At 31.1% G+C, this 19204-nt stretch overlaps 1 protein-coding gene and 1 long non-coding RNA gene across 2 annotated transcripts in view; both read right to left on the bottom strand.

Moving 5' to 3' along the window:
- Positions 1-1559: 1559 nt before the first annotated feature.
- LOC111640331 (lactoperoxidase-like) overlaps positions 1560-19204 on the bottom strand; it is a 35139-nt gene continuing 17494 nt past the window's right edge. The window contains exons 10-21 of the mRNA XM_023386343.1: positions 15277-15474; positions 15058-15194; positions 14255-14416; positions 13977-14179; positions 10177-10361; positions 7153-7350; positions 6934-7070; positions 6131-6292; positions 5853-6055; positions 2076-2239; positions 1894-1999; positions 1560-1784 (exon numbers count right to left, since the gene is read on the bottom strand). Of these exons, the coding sequence (XP_023242111.1) occupies positions 1715-1784; positions 1894-1999; positions 2076-2239; positions 5853-6055; positions 6131-6292; positions 6934-7070; positions 7153-7350; positions 10177-10361; positions 13977-14179; positions 14255-14416; positions 15058-15194; positions 15277-15474 (1925 nt within the window). The 3' untranslated portion in view covers positions 1560-1714. The remainder of the gene's footprint in view (positions 1785-1893; positions 2000-2075; positions 2240-5852; positions 6056-6130; positions 6293-6933; positions 7071-7152; positions 7351-10176; positions 10362-13976; positions 14180-14254; positions 14417-15057; positions 15195-15276; positions 15475-19204) is intronic.
- Positions 4603-5280, bottom strand: LOC111640330. The gene is made up of 3 exons (XR_002759255.1): positions 5248-5280; positions 5075-5175; positions 4603-4984 (listed from the first exon to the last, which is right to left on the bottom strand). It is a non-coding gene; the product is annotated as an uncharacterized LOC111640330 (long non-coding RNA).

Raw genomic sequence — 19204 nt, 5'->3', positions numbered from 1 at the left:
TTCCATAGCCTAACTCCGTGCTAGATGTAAAAGGTATGGATTAGATTTTAAAAAGGAAAACTTATATAAAATGCATTTTCTATTTCCTTTTAGTTGTCCTTCCAAAGAAATAAATTACTCAGATTTCTTATCGTTCTTATTTAGAGCATATTCTATGACTTTCATCGTTTTTGCTCTAATAGTTTCATCTGAAAAAAAAAAATATATATATATATATTTTCTTAATATACCTCGTATATATATATTAAGAAAAATTAAAGTTATATAAAATTTTGCTCTGCTGATATATTTTATGAAAGGATTACAATAAAAAAAATTTAATATAATCAGTAAATCTACTCGTATTTTAACATATCTTGTTTCATTATTTTCTTTTATTTGTAATGAAAAAAAAATGCTATAATTATATTTTTAATCTGTGAACTTTTTTCTAAGACATTTAATTTCTACTTAACGTGGTATTTTTATTTTTAAAAGTACGTAAGATGTATGCAGAAACCATATATAGCTTGATAATGTCTATTTTGACAAATTATGCAAGTGAAAAATAACTGATTAAAATTAGCCCTATAAACCAAATTTTTTACGTTATAACAACGGTTGTTTATTCCGTCCGAAGAGAGGAAAGAATTTCATTTTTCATGTTAAACTTATACGAGTATAAACCTCTTTCAGATTTGTTTTTCGGTTTATCTGCTAGCGTAGCGCAGTAACGAGAGCAAATTTTTCGAACAAAGGAAATTTGTAAAAAAGTACATTCAATATACGAAAAATGTTATTTCTATTAAAATTATACATGTAAATTTTATTACGTGATTTAATTTGCAGGCCTAAATTAAAAAGTAAATGAGCAAAATTTTATTTGAATTTTAAAAAATTATTTTCTAATAGATTCCACTTGTTACAGGAGTTTCTAACACTTTATAACTTTATACCATTGTATAGAGAATAATGTCCTCCGTTGATAAATGAACCGATTCCAGTTATAAATAAAGATGTTTTTCCACTTCTAATTAAATCTGAATAAGTTAAAAAAAAAAAGCTAGAATCATCATAAATAATTACTATGAAGATTCGTGGTAGATAATATAATCGAGAAAAATAAACAGTCGAATGCATCAAACTGTCATAATTAGGCGTATATCCAACTAGCTCCAATTATTTTCGTTGTACGTCAAACACTATTTCGGTTATTAAAAGTACACGGGGATAATATACAGTAATATACTGATTGGCAATATTTCATAAATGACTAATATTGCTTCAGCAAAAAGTCAATGCCTTAGAGAAATGAGTAATGGAAACTATACCAAGAATGAAATATCGATTAGAATTTCACCGAAATACATATATATGGCTGCACACGTAACTTTATACACCTTGCTAACGTCACAAATTATTGCAAAATATATCCCACGTAATACTAACGGGGATTATAATGTGTCGATATTCCTTTGTTTTTCATTTCTAAAGCATAAAAATTTTGAAAAATTGTCAACGGTTAAACGAGTCTCTAAGTAGACCATTTAAATATTCTTATTAAAAAAGAACAAAAACTCTAAATTAATACAAAAGTTTATTTCTAACCACATCAGTCAATCAATTATACAATTAGTATTTTCCGATTAACAATTCATTCTAAGTTTAATAAAAGAATTTAAATAACTTCACTATTACATACGAGATTTACGATTAACATAGCATAGATAACAAATTAAGAGGACCACGGCTGAAGATTTATTTCTGGAATATCGGTCGAATTGGCACAATGTACGATAGGATTCCTATTTTAAAAAATAAATAATAATTGATTAACAATAAATTTCGAAGTGTTATATATACATTGTCATTATCTAATTTACTAAAAAAATAATAATAAATAAATGTCATTACTTTTTACTTTCCGGGTGGAGAGCCCACTTTTGTATGGTAAGCAAATTATCCGAATTATCGCATAATACGCGAGATAAAGTAACTTTTCTTATTTCTCTTAACTGATCTGGAAAATAAAATCATAAACAACACGTTAAATATATTTACAAATTATTTCATTTGTTTAAAAAATATAAGATTACCTGGAGAGAATACATCTTTATTTTCATACCAAAATCGATCTCCTATTCGCATCCTCGCAAATTGTTCTGCTGTAAGACAAGAATGGGTTGGACCCAGTATACCAGCATTTTCTGATTTTCTTTCGGAAAGAGCAGCAGGTATCAGATCTACGTCATCGACGCTTCTGTAATAAATTTAAATAATAATTATTATTTTTACCGTCGTCCTCATATATTTTCTATTTATAGCAAAAATTAGTAAACAAGTAAATATATTAATTATAACGGTACCCGAAACGCTATATTTATTGAGTTTCGTTATTAATTAGTTAATTATATAATTAGATTAATATCTTGGAATCTCAACAAAAATTAAAATAAATCATATACCTTTTAAAGTATTAAATATACATAATCTATTAATAATTTAAAATGTTTATGTAGTTACATTTAATATTTTAAAACAATTTATGTATTCTTAAATATTCGATAAATGTACTGTACAGTACTGTACATATGCAAATATGTAAACAGTCTTTCCCAAATATTTCAGACTACTTCCCCCTTATGTATATATAGGCTATACATTGTATATTTGTTTGTTTCGAAATGAATTATTGTTCTTCCTTATCTTCTAGCACCCCTATAGCCCCTTGCCTTCCAGCATGCCCTCGAGTCTTCTACCACCCTCTTTGAGAACCACTGATGTAAAGCAAGTGTTGCTATGCAAATGATCAATTCCTACCAGTTAAGCGGCTACTGGGATAGTGCATTCATTGCTATTGCTGTTTCTGGAAAATTTTATAATTATTTATTTATTTTGATCGTTCTGGATGTAAAATATTTATATTCACAACAAATTAAAATAAACATTTTAATATTTATTTTAATGTTAGCCAGATTAATAATATACATGTCTAACAAACATTCACACTTATGTAAATATTAAAAAAAACTTGTAACATCATTAAATAAATTATTATAAATTTGAATTTTTTAGCACTAATTCCCTTTGCAACACGATATCAATAGAAATCCTAGAATGACAGGTGTAAGAATGAATAAGAATATTTTAAGATATTTTATAGTGAAATAATATACAGTATTTGATTTACTAAATGAAAAACCAAATTCCAATTATAATTAATTGGGTTCTATAAGATATTACAAAGAATAAAATAAATATAATAATATCTATTTTCTGATTAATTAAAGATACTAGAGGGTAATTGGAAAAATACGTGTCGATAATAATCACTGAAATCCAATTCCTGTTGACAAAGAAATAAGATTTTGAAGGCATTGAAAAAATTTAGATTATTTTAAAATTTTTACGACAATTTTTTTTTAATTTTCATATCTAATTATTTAAGAATCATAAGCAAAGAATGATCTACTAAGAATTTTACTTCAGTTTAGTATAATTATAATACCCTATACTCAAAGGCAATTTTTCGAAGAATCGGATAATAGTTTATTCTTTGAGGAAAAACACTTATTTATAGGGTTTTATATAGCTTAACGAAATCCGCATTTAAATGTCTAAAATCATTTCAAATTTCTTTTATGATTATCTTATTTTATTAGTTTAATTTACATTCGATAATGTTACTTTAAAATTAATTTTACGTGCATTTTTAAATACATTTTAGACAAGCGAAAAATAAGTCAGGGCTTATCCAAACAGGTTAGGTGGGTCTATATACCAGTGGTTCTTAACCTTTTTATATTCGCGGCCCACCAAATATTTCATAATTTTTTTGTGACCCCCATTTTTTAATAATAATTTATATTTGTTAAGTTATCTATAATAAATTGATTTTTGTTATTATTGCTTTATTTTTTTATATAATAAATGTAAACATAACTTTATTATTTCATTATCTATTTAAACAACATTCAAACTCCACAATTAAACATAAAAACTCATTAATTTTTAACAAAAAATAAAATAAAAGACATTTAAAACTTCAGAAAAAACAAAAAATATTCGAAAATATGTAGTAGCGAAAAGCAACAAATTTTGCATTGCTGCTGAAAACAGGGGAGGATATTTTGCGCGAATTTGTATCCAGAATTCCAAGCATTAATAGTTTCTTAGAATTACTTTGGAATAAAAGAAGTAAATACTGCGGTGTAAATAGCATATTTGCATTTATTTCTTCTGTACTAACAAAGTTGTATGTACGAAAAAATAAGAAACAAATTAAAAAAACTATATGAAAACTTTATCTTTCTTATTTCACTTTTCAATGCGATATTAGGTTATACATCAATTTTGGTTTTATTATATTCTGAAGGAAATTTTGCATAACTTGGTGGCCCCCAGGCAAAATTCTTATGGACCCCCCAGGGGGCCGTGGTCCCCCTGTTAAGAAACACTGCTATATACGATAGAAACTCCTCCATTAAACGAGATTTGGTCAACCGGGGATTAGATCAATCGGGTCTGATATTCAAGATCTTTAAAAAAGAATTTGTACATTACGTACAAATGAATCTTAAATAATTAAATAATGTGGGATTTAAAAACTGTACTTACATAATGCGTTAGTTTCTGCTTTCGTATAGAGTTGCTACTACGGCTCATGTTTGTCATCGTAAAACACAAAATAGGAATTGTGTCTGATGGAAAAATAACTTTTAATAATCGTGTTGAAAGGGCAATTAAAGCTTTAGCCGTTAAACGTGATATTCTGTGGAGAAACTGTCACAGCTTTGCATCAAGATCGGTACCAAGACCGAGCTTTTTTTTAATTACTAATTTTCGATTATGGACTTCCAATATGGTTTTCAGCCTCGCAATCTTCTTTGAAGAAGGTCGTTATGGCATTAAATAAAGTTTATTTCCTTTTAAACAAGTTAAGCAACTTGCCTTACACTGAATCCGCACATAACTTATAGCACAGTCACGTTTAATGTTAGGCTACCTGAATTAAATAATCGTGTTATGTATTCCGATAGAATTATCTTTTATAAAAGTTTTGATGGATTTATTCCACCCTACAATATTAATTTACGTTTGTCGGGAGAACTACGCTTTACGATTCGTGTTTTTACATTTCCAATTTTCGGTTAAATGCTGTGCATAGACCTTTTCTGTATCGTGCTATCACAAATGCTACAGAAGTAGAGATTTTATTACGCGCCTCCCTTTACTCCTTTTAAACTTTACTATAAAAGATGTATGTACCATATTATTTCGTTTTCAATTTGTTCTATTTTAGCTTGTAGGTGTTTATTCTTGTTTCTCTGGAGGCCAGTCATCTCTAGCCTCTGTATTTAAAAAGGCTGTACTGTAAAATTTCAAAAAGAAAATGCTCGTAATTAATTGTTCGGTGGATATAGGACAGAACACTGAAAAAAAAACTTTTTGTGATTTCGGTATCGGAAAGCAAACAAACTGTGCGTAATCTGAATTTAAAACTAAAATTCACTGCTGCATCATCCAGGAAAACTGAAAAAATCAATGTTACATAATTTCGATTCTGCTGTTTTTCTTCACTAGTCATGTTAATTCTAACTTTGAAATAAATGAAAATACAATATTATAAATGCGAATATTATTACTCGAGGCTTTCGATTATCAGGGCAAACCTTTTTCCACCATTGCACCGATTAATAGAATTTCTATCGTATTACACTAAAATTTAAATTCATAACATTTACTAGTCAAGATATAATTTAGAGTATTTTAAAAATATTCTCTTAATTTTAAAGACACAGTAAACACCAGTAATATGAAATCGCGTCATAAATTTTTAAAAAATATCTTATAAATATTAATTCAAATCTCACTCATATAATTTTTTCAGTCTTTTGGCATTTTCTTCATCTAATACGTCTTCTAATTGTTCCCAAGAGGTGATTTTGGAGAAACCGCAATACTGTCTCCATATGTTATACGAAGGTATTCCGTGATCTCTACTTCTTTGAATACTAATGGAAGATAAATCCATCCCATAATGAGAGTAATGGGATTGAAACAATCTGTTCCGAACCTGTTTTTCGATAAAATACACTCCGTAAATTTAATATTACATATTGTTCCTGTTTAAATCTAATTGATTCTTTACCTCGTCGGAAATTTGACTCCAAACAATTTTCGATCGTTGTTTTGTTGCTCCGCGAATAACGTCGTCTAAACCTTCCGTGTAGAAGACAGTTGGATTAAAAAATGTATCGTGTAGAGGAAGTTTCTTTTCATCGCCCTTTGATGAATAAAGCTGAATGTAACTCTAACATAAAGAAAATAATAAAGTTAAAAAATGAGTATATGAGTGGCAAAATACGATGCTGTGGCCATGCGGACGCGAGCGAGCGAATGAGCGAATGTAATGACGTCCGATATGGAATTTCTCACTTTCTTGTTTCTCTCTCTCTGGCAATAGAGTGAATCTTTCACTTTCGTTCTAGAGAACAGGAAGAAAACGGATCGCGGCGTTTGCTATCTTTCTTTTGATCATTTTTTAATCGTTTATCCCGTATTTCGGAATAACGCAATGAATTAATTTCAAAGAAATTCTGATCATTTTTCCTCTCTTATTTACGCCGAAGAAGCCACGTTTGAATCGTACACACACACAGAAGAACGCTAAAACGCAGGTGAGAAGCTAATGTGCAAGCGCATTATAAATGGAAAACGTCAAACAATTTTCGCGATAAACATCAGAACCAAATATCTGTCAGATTGAGATTTTCTGTCCGCGAGCGAGAGATTCTATTTCTGAACGGTTACGCTTTGCGAGAGCGAATTCGCTACAAACTTCTCGCATCTGTATGACCTTAATCTTAGAAGTATTTATTAAAAATAAATAAATAAAACGTAAAGTTAAATTGCTGTATTTTATAAATTTAAATAAAATATATTCAAATTTACCTGAACTTGTGAGTGGCCAAACCTAAATGCAGCAGAAGCAAAAACATTGCTGGCGGTAGCGTCAGAAGATGCATTGTAACCATCGAAGTAACCATCCGATAGCAATTTGAGATTATATTTATTGATATTTTCAATCCCTGTTTATATACCCGAAAGACGATAAATTTTGTAAATTTATTAATTATAATGAAAAATGAAATACTTAAAGAAGGGAATTACCGAAAAGCAGAGGCAAATATTCGTTGTATGTAATATGCTGCAATTCTGCAATAACAATTTTTCTCGCTTCCTGAAATAATGTTTCGTCATCCCACTCAGGATTTAAGTTTTCTAGGATCTCGGCTAAACGGTTGTGCTCTCTCATCCAAATCGTATGAATTACTGTTAATTCTACGTGTTCGTTAGCTCTTCTATCTCCTATAATAGTAAATACATGTGTCACTTATAGTGGATAATGTTTTTTCTACACAGAAATATATTAATATACCTCGTAGATCTGTAAGTTTTAATTAGCCTATATATAGGCTATTATATAAATCAGTTCTCGCGCAAAAAATATTTTAAAAATTCACAATTATATAAAAATAATGAGGATTAGCTCGTCGGATGCTTGTCGTTAGATAAACCATACATAAATTACACATACGATCTGCAATATCAGTGTTGCAACAGTTATCTCTGCGGTATTGATAATCTATGTACTAAAAGTCAGATTATTTGTTTGGTTTGATGATTGTACAATAAAAACAGCACAGAATACTGCCACATTTGTAAGAATCCCCGGATTAGCTAGTTGTCGCAGTTTTTAATAAGTAATGAACCAGTTCATATCTATATCTTCCTTTAATGACAGATATCTCGTATACCGGTAATTCCTTGCTCTAACGGTTGTAATTTACTAGTGCAGCTGGATCGAATCAACACAATTTTTATATATTTAAGTGTAGTTATGAGCAGTGCATCTGTTCAAAAACAATTTTCCCGTTTCTCATATTCTTCGATCGAACCAAGCAAGGTAACATAAATTGCATGTGTTCATTCATGAAGATTTGGAATGCCTATAAAAGGTAAATTTCTGATATTTTTCAAGCATCTTGGCATTTTATATTTGCCCATGACTAACGGCTCTAATTTTCACTACCATCTGCCCATCTGCATTACAACAGAAAAGAACCGTATACAGTACTGTATCTTTCTTTGTTTTTCCTTCGTGGCAAGAATCTTCTTTTACAGAAAGTGTCTTTTGTAGTAAATTAAAAAAAAACCAGACTTGTCTGCATTAAATATATCCTTAGCGTAATTTCCATTCATAAATGTTTGTAACGTTACTTGCCACTCATTTTAGGTTGTCAACTCATTTTAGGTTTGGAATTAGTCTTGTGCGTTTTAGTTCACTTTAAAGATCGGTCAATTTAGTTCATCACACCTGAATGAACTAGTTCGTTCTTTTAGTTCATTTAGTTCAGGGACCTACAAATTGCTTGTGCATCCTAATTCACATTATAGTTCGTTCAATTTAATTCAGATCAACACACCAGTGTTAAGATCACCTGAGAACTGAGAAGAAACTTAAAACGTTATAATCAAAGCAGACCAAAAACTAGAACGAAATTTTATAAAGGAAAAAGCACGATTTATTATATAAATTTGTTCGTAGCTTAGGTATAGGCCTATATGATAATTCATATATATCAATATATTTATATATACGGTATATCAGTCCTTATTTTATCGTATCTTAGTTGATATCCCCATATAATGTCCAATGATTCTCCGCATTCACTAGTGTATAGCAATTTTTATTTAAAATTTAGTTTTTCTAGCGCTTTTTCCTTATAGCGCATGCAACAACGAAAAAGAATACATACTTTTATATAGACCGATTTTAACTCGAATAGATAAGTTCACACGGTGTAAAGTGAATAATTATTTAGTTTATTCAACACCTGAATACAGCGCAACACACGCACATAACAACGAACTAGATAATATTGGTCAGGAACTAAAGAACTAAAAAAAGTGAGCAGTTGTGAACTAGTTCACTCTGGTCACTTGAGAGATCGATCTTTCGAACTAGTTCGTTCACGAACTACCCAAGCCTATTCGGAATTACACTGTTAAAAATTGTTCGGTAAACAAAAACTGTTCGTAAACGTTCCGAAAAATAGACGAAGAGTTTTATTTTTGTTGTCCGTTTTACTTCGTGAGAAGTTGGTACTACAAACTGTAATCCGAATTATATTCATTATCATTATTTTTCGTTTTTTTCTATTTTTTGTGTCTTTTCGCCCCGAAGACCCTAAGAAGGGGGACTATTTTAATTATACCAATCGCCGCTAGGCCTGCAGTGGCAGTGGCAGTATCCGAAACGAAAATTCCTTGGGTTTTTCGACCTGTCTTGATTCATTTGTGCCTGTTCGCCATATTAGAGAGGTTGAGGCCGAAGTTCAAACTTTAAACTTGTACCTTAAGCAGAAGTACACGCTTCACGTTTGAGCTCCAAGCAAAACACATTACGCCACACATTTACGTGGTGCACTGATTCATGGGATATTGTTGAAAAATGACGGAAACATTCGAGAACGACGAAGGTTACCAGCGAAGGTAAATAAACAAATTAAACTATTTCTAGAAATTTACAAACAATTATGCTGTTGATGGTAGAAGATGCCGTGAAAGAACAAACCTATTTCTACAGTGTTATGATAAACTATTATGTACACAAAACTGTATATAAAAATTCTATAGGCACTTCACATCACTTGCAAAAAAATTAAATAATTAAATAATTTCTGTATTAAAATCGTGTATTTTTTATGATGTTATTCATAAATGTTTAAATAATCATTATTGTAATAATCAAGGAAAGGAAGAAATATTTCCAAGATTGTAGGTTTTCTTTTGCTGTTCACTTTTTCAAGTTTGTATTTCTTTTTTTTACGTTGTGTTTGGAGTTTGTTATTCTGAAAGTTGGCAACCTATATTCATCTAGAATGCAAGGATTTACAGACTATATGATTCTTCTCCTGACATTTTCAATGTTGCTAAGTTCCAACGTGTTTCGAACTTTCCTAACCAACCATTGAAAGTACGAAAATCCTGTCCTCCCAACCGACAAATCCATGGCTCTTCGCTCCAGGATCGGTTCCGAAACCGGAAGATTTTTAGCTCTGGCTTCCGTTAACCAGTTAAACATAAGTTTATCAAGCCCTTCATTTTTTACTTGGCGCTATGGAATGCGACTAGGACAAAGTTGAACCGCTACTTCNGAGAATACATCTTTATTTTCATACCAAAATCGATCTCCTATTCGCATCCTCGCAAATTGTTCTGCTGTAAGACAAGAATGGGTTGGACCCAGTATACCAGCATTTTCTGATTTTCTTTCGGAAAGAGCAGCAGGTATCAGATCTACGTCATCGACGCTTCTGTAATAAATTTAAATAATAATTATTATTTTTACCGTCGTCCTCATATATTTTCTATTTATAGCAAAAATTAGTAAACAAGTAAATATATTAATTATAACGGTACCCGAAACGCTATATTTATTGAGTTTCGTTATTAATTAGTTAATTATATAATTAGATTAATATCTTGGAATCTCAACAAAAATTAAAATAAATCATATACCTTTTAAAGTATTAAATATACATAATCTATTAATAATTTAAAATGTTTATGTAGTTACATTTAATATTTTAAAACAATTTATGTATTCTTAAATATTCGATAAATGTACTGTACAGTACTGTACATATGCAAATATGTAAACAGTCTTTCCCAAATATTTCAGACTACTTCCCCCTTATGTATATATAGGCTATACATTGTATATTTGTTTGTTTCGAAATGAATTATTGTTCTTCCTTATCTTCTAGCACCCCTATAGCCCCTTGCCTTCCAGCATGCCCTCGAGTCTTCTACCACCCTCTTTGAGAACCACTGATGTAAAGCAAGTGTTGCTATGCAAATGATCAATTCCTACCAGTTAATCGGCTACTGCGATAGTGCATTCATTGCTATTGCTGTTTCTGGAAAATTTTATAATTTATTTATTTATTTTGATCGTTCTGGATGTAAAATATTTATATTCACAACAAATTAAAATAAACATTTTAATATTTATTTTAATGTTAGCCAGATTAATAATATACATGTCTAACAAACATTCACACTTATGTAAATATTAAAAAAAAACTTGTAACATCATTAAATAAATTATTATAAATTTGAATTTTTTAGCACTAATTCCCTTTGCAACACGATATCAATAGAAATCCTAGAATGACAGGTATAAGAATGAATAAGAATATTTTAAGATATTTTATAGTGAAATAATATACAGTATTTGATTTACTAAATGAAAAACCAAATTCCAATTATAATTAATTGGGTTCTATAAGATATTACAAAGAATAAAATAAATATAATAATATCTATTTTCTGATTAATTAAAGATACTAGAGGGTAATTGGAAAAATACGTGTCGATAATAATCACTGAAATCCAATTCCTGTTGACAAAGAAATAAGATTTTGAAGGCATTGAAAAAATTTAGATTATTTTAAAATTTTTACGACAATTTTTTTTTAATTTTCATATCTAATTATTTAAGAATCATAAGCAAAGAATGATCTACTAAGAATTTTACTTCAGTTTAGTATAATTATAATACCCTATACTCAAAGGCAATTTTTCGAAGAATCGGATAATAGTTTATTCTTTGAGGAAAAACACTTATTTATAGGGTTTTATATAGCTTAACGAAATCCGCATTTAAATGTCTAAAATCATTTCAAATTTCTTTTATGATTATCTTATTTTATTAGTTTAATTTACATTCGATAATGTTACTTTAAAATTAATTTTACGTGCATTTTTAAATACATTTTAGACAAGCGAAAAATAAGTTAGGGCTTATCCAAACAGGTTAGGTGGGTCTATATACCAGTGGTTCTTAACCTTTTTTTATTCGCGGCCCACCAAATATTTCATAATTTTTTTGTGACCCCCATTTTTTAATAATAATTTATATTTGTTAAGTTATCTATAATAAATTTATTTTTGTTATTATTGCTTTATTTTTTTATATAATAAATGTAAACATAACTTTATTATTTCATTATCTATTTAAACAACATTCAAACTCCACAATTAAACATAAAAACTCATTAATTTTTAACAAAAAATAAAATAAAAGACATTTAAAACTTCAGAAAAAACAAAAAATATTCGAAAATATGTAGTAGCGAAAAGCAACAAATTTTGCATTGCTGCTGAAAACAGGGGAGGATATTTTGCGCGAATTTGTATCCAGAATTCCAAGCATTAATAGTTTCTTAGAATTACTTTGGAATAAAAGAAGTAAATACTGCGGTGTAAATAGCATATTTGCATTTATTTCTTCTGTACTAACAAAGTTGTATGTACGAAAAAATAAGAAACAAATTAAAAAAACTATATGAAAACTTTATCTTTCTTATTTCACTTTTCAATGCGATATTAGGTTATACATCAATTTTGGTTTTATTATATTCTGAAGGAAATTTTGCATAACTTGGTGGCCCCCAGGCAAAATTCTTATGGACCCCCCAGGGGGCCGTGGTCCCCCTGTTAAGAAACACTGCTATATACGATAGAAACTCCTCCATTAAACGAGATTTGGTCAACCGCGGATTAGATCAATCGGGTCTGATATTCAAGATCTTTAAAAAAGAATTTGTACATTACGTACAAATGAATCTTAAATAATTAAATAATGTGGGATTTAAAAACTGTACTTACATAATGCGTTAGTTTCTGCTTTCGTATAGAGTTGCTACTACGGCTCATGTTTGTCATCGTAAAACACAAAATAGGAATTGTGTCTGATGGAAAAATAACTTTTAATAATCGTGTTGAAAGGGCAATTAAAGCTTTAGCCGTTAAACGTGATATTCTGTGGAGAAACTGTCACAGCTTTGCATCAAGATCGGTACCAAGACCGAGCTTTTTTTTAATTACTAATTTTCGATTATGGACTTCCAATATGGTTTTCAGCCTCGCAATCTTCTTTGAAGAAGGTCGTTATGGCATTAAATAAAGTTTATTTCCTTTTAAACAAGTTAAGCAACTTGCCTTACACTGAATCCGCACATAACTTATAGCACAGTCACGTTTAATGTTAGGCTACCTGAATTAAATAATCGTGTTATGTATTCCGATAGAATTATCTTTTATAAAAGTTTTGATGGATTTATTCCACCCTACAATATTAATTTACGTTTGTCGGGAGAACTACGCTTTACGATTCGTGTTTTTACATTTCCAATTTTCGGTTAAATGCTGTGCATAGACCTTTTCTGTATCGTGCTATCACAAATGCTACAGAAGTAGAGATTTTATTACGCGCCTCCCTTTACTCCTTTTAAACTTTACTATAAAAGATGTATGTACCATATTATTTCGTTTTCAATTTGTTCTATTTTAGCTTGTAGGTGTTTATTCTTGTTTCTCTGGAGGCCAGTCATCTCTAGCCTCTGTATTTAAAAAGGCTGTACTGTAAAATTTCAAAAAGAAAATGCTCGTAATTAATTGTTCGGTGGATATAGGACAGAACACTGAAAAAAAAACTTTTTGTGATTTCGGTATCGGAAAGCAAACAAACTGTGCGTAATCTGAATTTAAAACTAAAATTCACTGCTGCATCATCCAGGAAAACTGAAAAAATCAATGTTACATAATTTCGATTCTGCTGTTTTTCTTCACTAGTCATGTTAATTCTAACTTTGAAATAAATGAAAATACAATATTATAAATGCGAATATTATTACTCGAGGCTTTCGATTATCAGGGCAAACCTTTTTCCACCATTGCGCCGATTAATAGAATTTCTATCGTATTACACTAAAATTTAAATTCATAATATTTACTAGTCAAGATATAATTTAGAGTATTTTAAAAATATTCTCTTAATTTTAAAGACACAGTAAACACCAGTAATATGAAATCGCGTCATAAATTTTTAAAAAATATCTTATAAATATTAATTCAAATCTCACTCATATAATTTTTTCAGTCTTTTGGCATTTTCTTCATCTAATACGTCTTCTAATTGTTCCCAAGAGGTGATTTTGGAGAAACCGCAATACTGTCTCCATATGTTATACGAAGGTATTCCGTGATCTCTACTTCTTTGAATACTAATGGAAGATAAATCCATCCCATAATGAGAGTAATGGGATTGAAACAATCTGTTCCGAACCTGTTTTTCGATAAAATACACTCCGTAAATTTAATATTACATATTGTTCCTGTTTAAATCTAATTGATTCTTTACCTCGTCGGAAATTTGACTCCAAACAATTTTCGATCGTTGTTTTGTTGCTCCGCGAATAACGTCGTCTAAACCTTCCGTGTAGAAGACAGTTGGATTAAAAAATGTATCGTGTAGAGGAAGTTTCTTTTCATCGCCCTTTGATGAATAAAGCTGAATGTAACTCTAACATAAAGAAAATAATAAAGTTAAAAAATGAGTATATGAGTGGCAAAATACGATGCTGTGGCCATGCGGACGCGAGCGAGCGAATGAGCGAATGTAATGACGTCCGATATGGAATTTCTCACTTTCTTGTTTCTCTCTCTCTGGCAATAGAGTGAATCTTTCACTTTCGTTCTAGAGAACAGGAAGAAAACGGATCGCGGCGTTTGCTATCTTTCTTTTGATCATTTTTTAATCGTTTATCCCGTATTTCGGAATAACGCAATGAATTAATTTCAAAGAAATTCTGATCATTTTTCCTCTCTTATTTACGCCGAAGAAGCCACGTTTGAATCGTACACACACACAGAAGAACGCTAAAACGCAGGTGAGAAGCTAATGTGCAAGCGCATTATAAATGGAAAACGTCAAACAATTTTCGCGATAAACATCAGAACCAAATATCTGTCAGATTGAGATTTTCTGTCCGCGAGCGAGAGATTCTATTTCTGAACGGTTACGCTTTGCGAGAGCGAATTCGCTACAAACTTCTCGCATCTGTATGACCTTAATCTTAGAAGTATTTATTAAAAATAAATAAATAAAACGTAAAGTTAAATTGCTGTATTTTATAAATTTAAATAAAATATATTCAAATTTACCTGAACTTGTGAGTGGCCAAACCTAAATGCAGCAGAAGCAAAAACATTGCTGGCGGTAGCGTCAAAAGATGCATTGTAACCATCGAAGTAACCATCCGATAGCAATTTGAGATTATATTTATTGATATTTTCAATCCCTGTTTATATACCCGAAAGACGATAAATTTTGTAAATTTATTAATTATAATGAAAAATGAAATACTTAAAGAAGGGAATTACCGAAAAGCAGAGGCAAATATTCGTTGTATGTAATATGCTGCAATTCTGCAATAACAATTTTTCTCGCTTCCTGAAATAATGTTTCGTCATCCCACTCAGGATTTAAGTTTTCTAGGATCTCGGCTAAACGGTTGTGCTCTCTCATCCAAATCGTATGAATTACTGTTAATTCTACGTGTTCGTTAGCTCTTCTATCTCCTATAATAGTAAATACATGTGTCACTTATAGTGGATAATGTTTTTTCTACACAGAAATATATTAATATACCTCGTAGATCTGTAAGTTTTAATTAGCCTATATATAGGCTATTATATAAATCAGTTCTCGCGCAAAAAATATTTTAAAAATTCACAATTATATAAAAATAATGAGGATTAGCTCGTCGGATGCTTGTCGTTAGATAAACCATACATAAATTACACATACGATCTGCAATATCAGTGTTGCAACAGTTATCTCTGCGGTATTGATAATCTATGTACTAAAAGTCAGATTATTTGTTTGGTTTGATGATTGTACAATAAAAACAGCACAGAATACTGCCACATTTGTAAGAATCCCCGGATTAGCTAGTTGTCGCAGTTTTTAATAAGTAATGAACCAGTTCATATCTATATCTTCCTTTAATGACAGATATCTCGTATACCGGTAATTCCTTGCTCTAACGGTTGTAATTTACTAGTGCAGCTGGATCGAATCAACACAATTTTTATATATTTAAGTGTAGTTATGAGCAGTGCATCTGTTCAAAAACAATTTTCCCGTTTCTCATATTCTTCGATCGAACCAAGCAAGGTAACATAAATTGCATGTGTTCATTCATGAAGATTTGGAATGCCTATAAAAGGTAAATTTCTGATATTTTTCAAGCATCTTGGCATTTTATATTTGCCCATGACTAACGGCTCTAATTTTCACTACCATCTGCCCATCTGCATTACAACAGAAAAGAACCGTATACAGTACTGTATCTTTCTTTGTTTTTCCTTCGTGGCAAGAATCTTCTTTTACAGAAAGTGTCTTTTGTAGTAAATTAAAAAAAAACCAGACTTGTCTGCATTAAATATATCCTTAGCGTAATTTCCATTCATAAATGTTTGTAACGTTACTTGCCACTCATTTTAGGTTGTCAACTCATTTTAGGTTTGGAATTAGTCTTGTGCGTTTTAGTTCACTTTAAAGATCGGTCAATTTAGTTCATCACACCTGAATGAACTAGTTTGTTCTTTTAGTTCATTTAGTTCAGGGACCTACAAATTGCTTGTGCATCCTAATTCACATTATAGTTCGTTCAATTTAATTCAGATCAACACACCAGTGTTGAGATCACCTGAGAACTGAGAAGAAACTTAAAACGTTATAATCAAAGCAGACCAAAAACTAGAACGAAATTTTATAAAGGAAAAAGCACGATTTATTATATAAATTTGTTCGTAGCTTAGGTATAGGCCTATATGATAATTCATATATATCAATATATTTATATATACGGTATATCAGTCCTTATTTTATCGTATCTTAGTTGATATCCCCATATAATGTCCAATGATTCCCCGCATTCACTAGTGTATAGCAATTTTTATTTAAAATTTAGTTTTCCTAGCACTTTTTCCTTATAGCGCATGCAAGAACGAAAAAAGAATGTATACTTTTAAATAGACCGATTTTAACTCAAATAGATAAGTTCACACAGTGTAAAGTGAATAATTATTTAGTTTATTCAACACTTGAATACAGCGTAACACACGCACATAACAACGAACTAGATAATATTGGTCAGGAACTAAAGAACTAAAAAAAGTGAGCAGTTGTGAACTAGTTCACTCTGGTCACTTGAGAGATCGATCTTTCGAACTACCCAAGCTTATTCGGAATTACAGTTACTGTTAAAAATTGTTCGGTAAACAAAAACTGTTCGTAAACGTTCCGAAAAATAGACGAAGAGTTTTATTTTTGTTGTCCGTTTTACTTCGTGAGAAGTTGGTACTATAAGCTGTAATTCGAATTATTTTCATTATCATTATTTTTAGTTTTTTTTTCTATTTTTGTGTCTTTTCGCCCCGAAGACCCTAAGAAGGGGACTATTTTAATTATACCAATCGCCGCTAGGCCTGCAGTGGCAGTGGCAGTATCCGAAACGAAAATTCCTTGGGTTTTTCGACCTGTCTTGATTCATTTGTGCCTTTTCGCCATATTAGAGTGGTTGCGGCCGAAGTTCAAACTTTAAACTTGTACCTTAAGCAGAAGTACACGTTTCACGTTTGAACTCCAAGCAAAACATGTTACGCCACACGTTCACGTGACGCACTGATTCATGGAATATTGTTGAAAAATGACGGAAACATTCCAGAACGACCAAGGTTACCAGCGAAGTTAAATAAACAAATTAAACTATTTCTAGAAATTTACAAACAATTATGCTGTTGATGGTAGAAGATGCCATGAAAGAACAAACCTATTTGTACAGTGTTATGATAAACTATTATGTACACAATATATAAAAATTCTATAGGCACTTCACATCACTTGCAAAAAAATTGAATAATTAAATAATTTCTGTATTAAAATCGTCTGTTCCTTTACAATGTTATTCATAAATGCTTAAATAATCATTATTTTAATAAAGTACGTCATAATTTTAACCCAAAACACAGAAAAACGCAGATGATTAAACCGAACTTCTACTCGTCATGCCCGACGTTCCAAACGTCATTGTCTTGGCTTTACAGACGACGCCATATTGTAAACCAAGATGGCGGCGCTCGACGTTCGACGTTGACGTTTTAGAGACGAAAACTTCGGCCGCAACCTCTCTATTATACGCTTTTGTCCTTTTGTTCTTATGACAATTTTCCCTGCTCTTTGTTCTTTCCACCTCCTAGAATTTTCTAATTTTCTTAATTAATTATTCTTTCTTGAAGGTGAGGGCCACTTCCTAGAATTTACCAACATCGTATGCGAGCTTATCTGAGGACATACGAAGCACGGAAGGTCACTTTTGGATTGGTGCTTGACGACAAAAGACCATGAAAAAGAGAGAGCCTTTACAGTGTCCGGTGCCAGCGAGACAGGTGAAACTACAACTTCGAGTGGAAACTGAAATTCCAGTGCCGAAGTTAGTGTATTAGAGCCGGCTTTTACGATCAAGCTTTGGGTCAAGGCCTAGATAATCACGCATGCGCTCATTCCAAGCTTCGGAGATATCTTTAACCGTGCGACCAGCTGTTGTAATCAACTATCCACAAGTTTCCAGAGAAGGTTCACGTATTTTCCCGTACTGTAGCGCCACCGTTGCGCGGCCATTAAGATACTGCAAGAACTACTAACTGCAGAACTATACAATTGAGAATATAGAAGACTGCAAGTTTTCTATTGCTCATCACTTTTTTAAGTTTGTGTTTTTTTACGTTGTGTTTGGAGTTTGTTATCCTGAAAGTTGGCAACCTGTATTCATCTAGAATGCAAGGATTTACAGACTATATGCTTCTTCTCCTGACATTTTCAATGTTGCTAAGTTCCAACGTGTTTCGAACTTTCCTAACCAACCATTGAAAGTACGAAAATCCTGTCCTCCCAACCGACAAATCCATGGCTCTTCGCTCCAGGATCGGTTCCGAAACCGGAAGATTTTTAGCTCTGGCTTCCGTTAACCAGTTAAACATAAGTTTATCAAGCCCTTCATTTTTTACTTGGCGCTATGGCATGCGACTAGGACAAAGTTGAACCGCTACTTCTATTTCTGTGCCTTTCTTCAAAATTGAAGTGTCTAAAGTAATATTGCAAACGACTTTGCTAGTCTATCTTTCTTTTTCCATTTGCCTTAAAAATATGTAATTTAACATCCATCGATAGCTTCTGCTTTTTCTTCGACATATCGAGATCTCCTAAATGAACATTTGTTAAAAAAGGCGTTTAAACAAAAATTCA

This window comes from Centruroides sculpturatus, unplaced genomic scaffold, assembly GCF_000671375.1.
Source record: "Centruroides sculpturatus isolate CEXI.00-Female unplaced genomic scaffold, Cexi_2.0 scaffold1313, whole genome shotgun sequence".
NCBI classification, from domain to species: domain Eukaryota; kingdom Metazoa; phylum Arthropoda; class Arachnida; order Scorpiones; family Buthidae; genus Centruroides; species Centruroides sculpturatus.
Note: the sequence above shows the minus strand (reverse complement) of the source record. Positions and strands in the feature narration are given on the sequence as shown.